This window comes from Haplochromis burtoni, unplaced genomic scaffold (genome assembly GCF_018398535.1).
Source record: "Haplochromis burtoni strain Fernald_Lab_line unplaced genomic scaffold, NCSU_Asbu1 Contig_1695, whole genome shotgun sequence".
Taxonomy (NCBI): domain Eukaryota; kingdom Metazoa; phylum Chordata; class Actinopteri; order Cichliformes; family Cichlidae; genus Haplochromis; species Haplochromis burtoni.
In genome coordinates, this window is record NW_024584056.1 from 6,741 (window position 1) to 7,817 (window position 1,077).

The window sequence follows — 1,077 nt, forward strand, 5'->3', positions numbered from 1 at the left end:
AATAAATTGAACACACACATATAAAATATCACACTAAATCTATAAGTATGAAAGTATGAAATGTATAATGTTGAAATCAAGCATATTTTAGCCACTACAAGAGAAAGAGAGCTACACCTCTAGGAAACACTTTAGAGGAAAGAAGAAAAAGTTAGAATTAATAAACCAATGTTTGCTCCAAGCATTTAAAGAAACAAATTTGTGATGATAAATTTATTTCTTTGTGCCCGATGAATTGCTGATTTTCATCTGGCACAAGATTAAAACATGACTTGTTTATTGCTTAGGGGCCATACCTCTGAGCACCCGTCCAGGTCTCCAAAGACATCAGCAAAGTCTGATGGACTTTTCTTCAGAGTCTGGTCAGCAGGCAGCGTGTTGTCATTGTATGATGTCACAAACTTAAAGTCACTGGTTCTAGAACCTGTGGTCAGGTACGCATCGTAATTATAAGTGCTGCGTAAAGTTTCCGTCGGCGTCGATGCGGGCTCTCCTGCTGGACAGCGCGCCCGTTTCCATCCCGAGGTCTTTGGCTATATTTCCAATAATGGATCCTCGTTTCAGTTCCTCTGGTAAAGAATAGCTCATGTCTCCATGAGCAACATGCAGCAGAAGGAGGAAACAAATGTTCCAAGCCTGAAACGTGATAGTATTCAATTCCATCTTCAATGATATACCTCTAATATGTTAAAGCAATAACGCAGCAAAGATAGCACACAAGCAGAAATAGGAACTGCAATTCAGCGCGTCTCGTGCTAAACCTAGAGCAGGCAGCGGGCGTGCAAGACAGAAAGTCCACAAAGAAAAGAGGAATTCAGTCTTTTAGGGCTGGTGTATAGCGACACCGTGAGTTCAAAAATGACACTGACCCCACCTTATCCAAGTTAAATGCCTAAATGCACTCAATAGATACTGCAAGATCGGAGTGTTTTATTTTAATACATGTTTAGTGACTATATTATTACTTAATGGAATATGGCATAAATCTATATCTGTAGGGCCTAGAAATACTGATATCACTATATGTTTACGACTGAACGACAAACTGTGGGTTCCCTCTCTTTGTAGCCTTTCGGA

General features: G+C 39.9%; 1 protein-coding gene across 1 annotated transcript in view; it reads right to left on the reverse strand.

Annotated features, from left to right (window-relative positions):
• Positions 1–6: 6 nt before the first annotated feature.
• LOC106632978 (protocadherin gamma-A11) overlaps positions 7–1,077 on the reverse strand; it is a 19,535-nt gene continuing 18,464 nt past the window's right edge. The window contains exon 2 of the mRNA XM_042217218.1: positions 7–424. Within this exon, the coding sequence (XP_042073152.1) occupies positions 261–424 (164 nt within the window). The 3' untranslated portion in view covers positions 7–260. The remainder of the gene's footprint in view (positions 425–1,077) is intronic.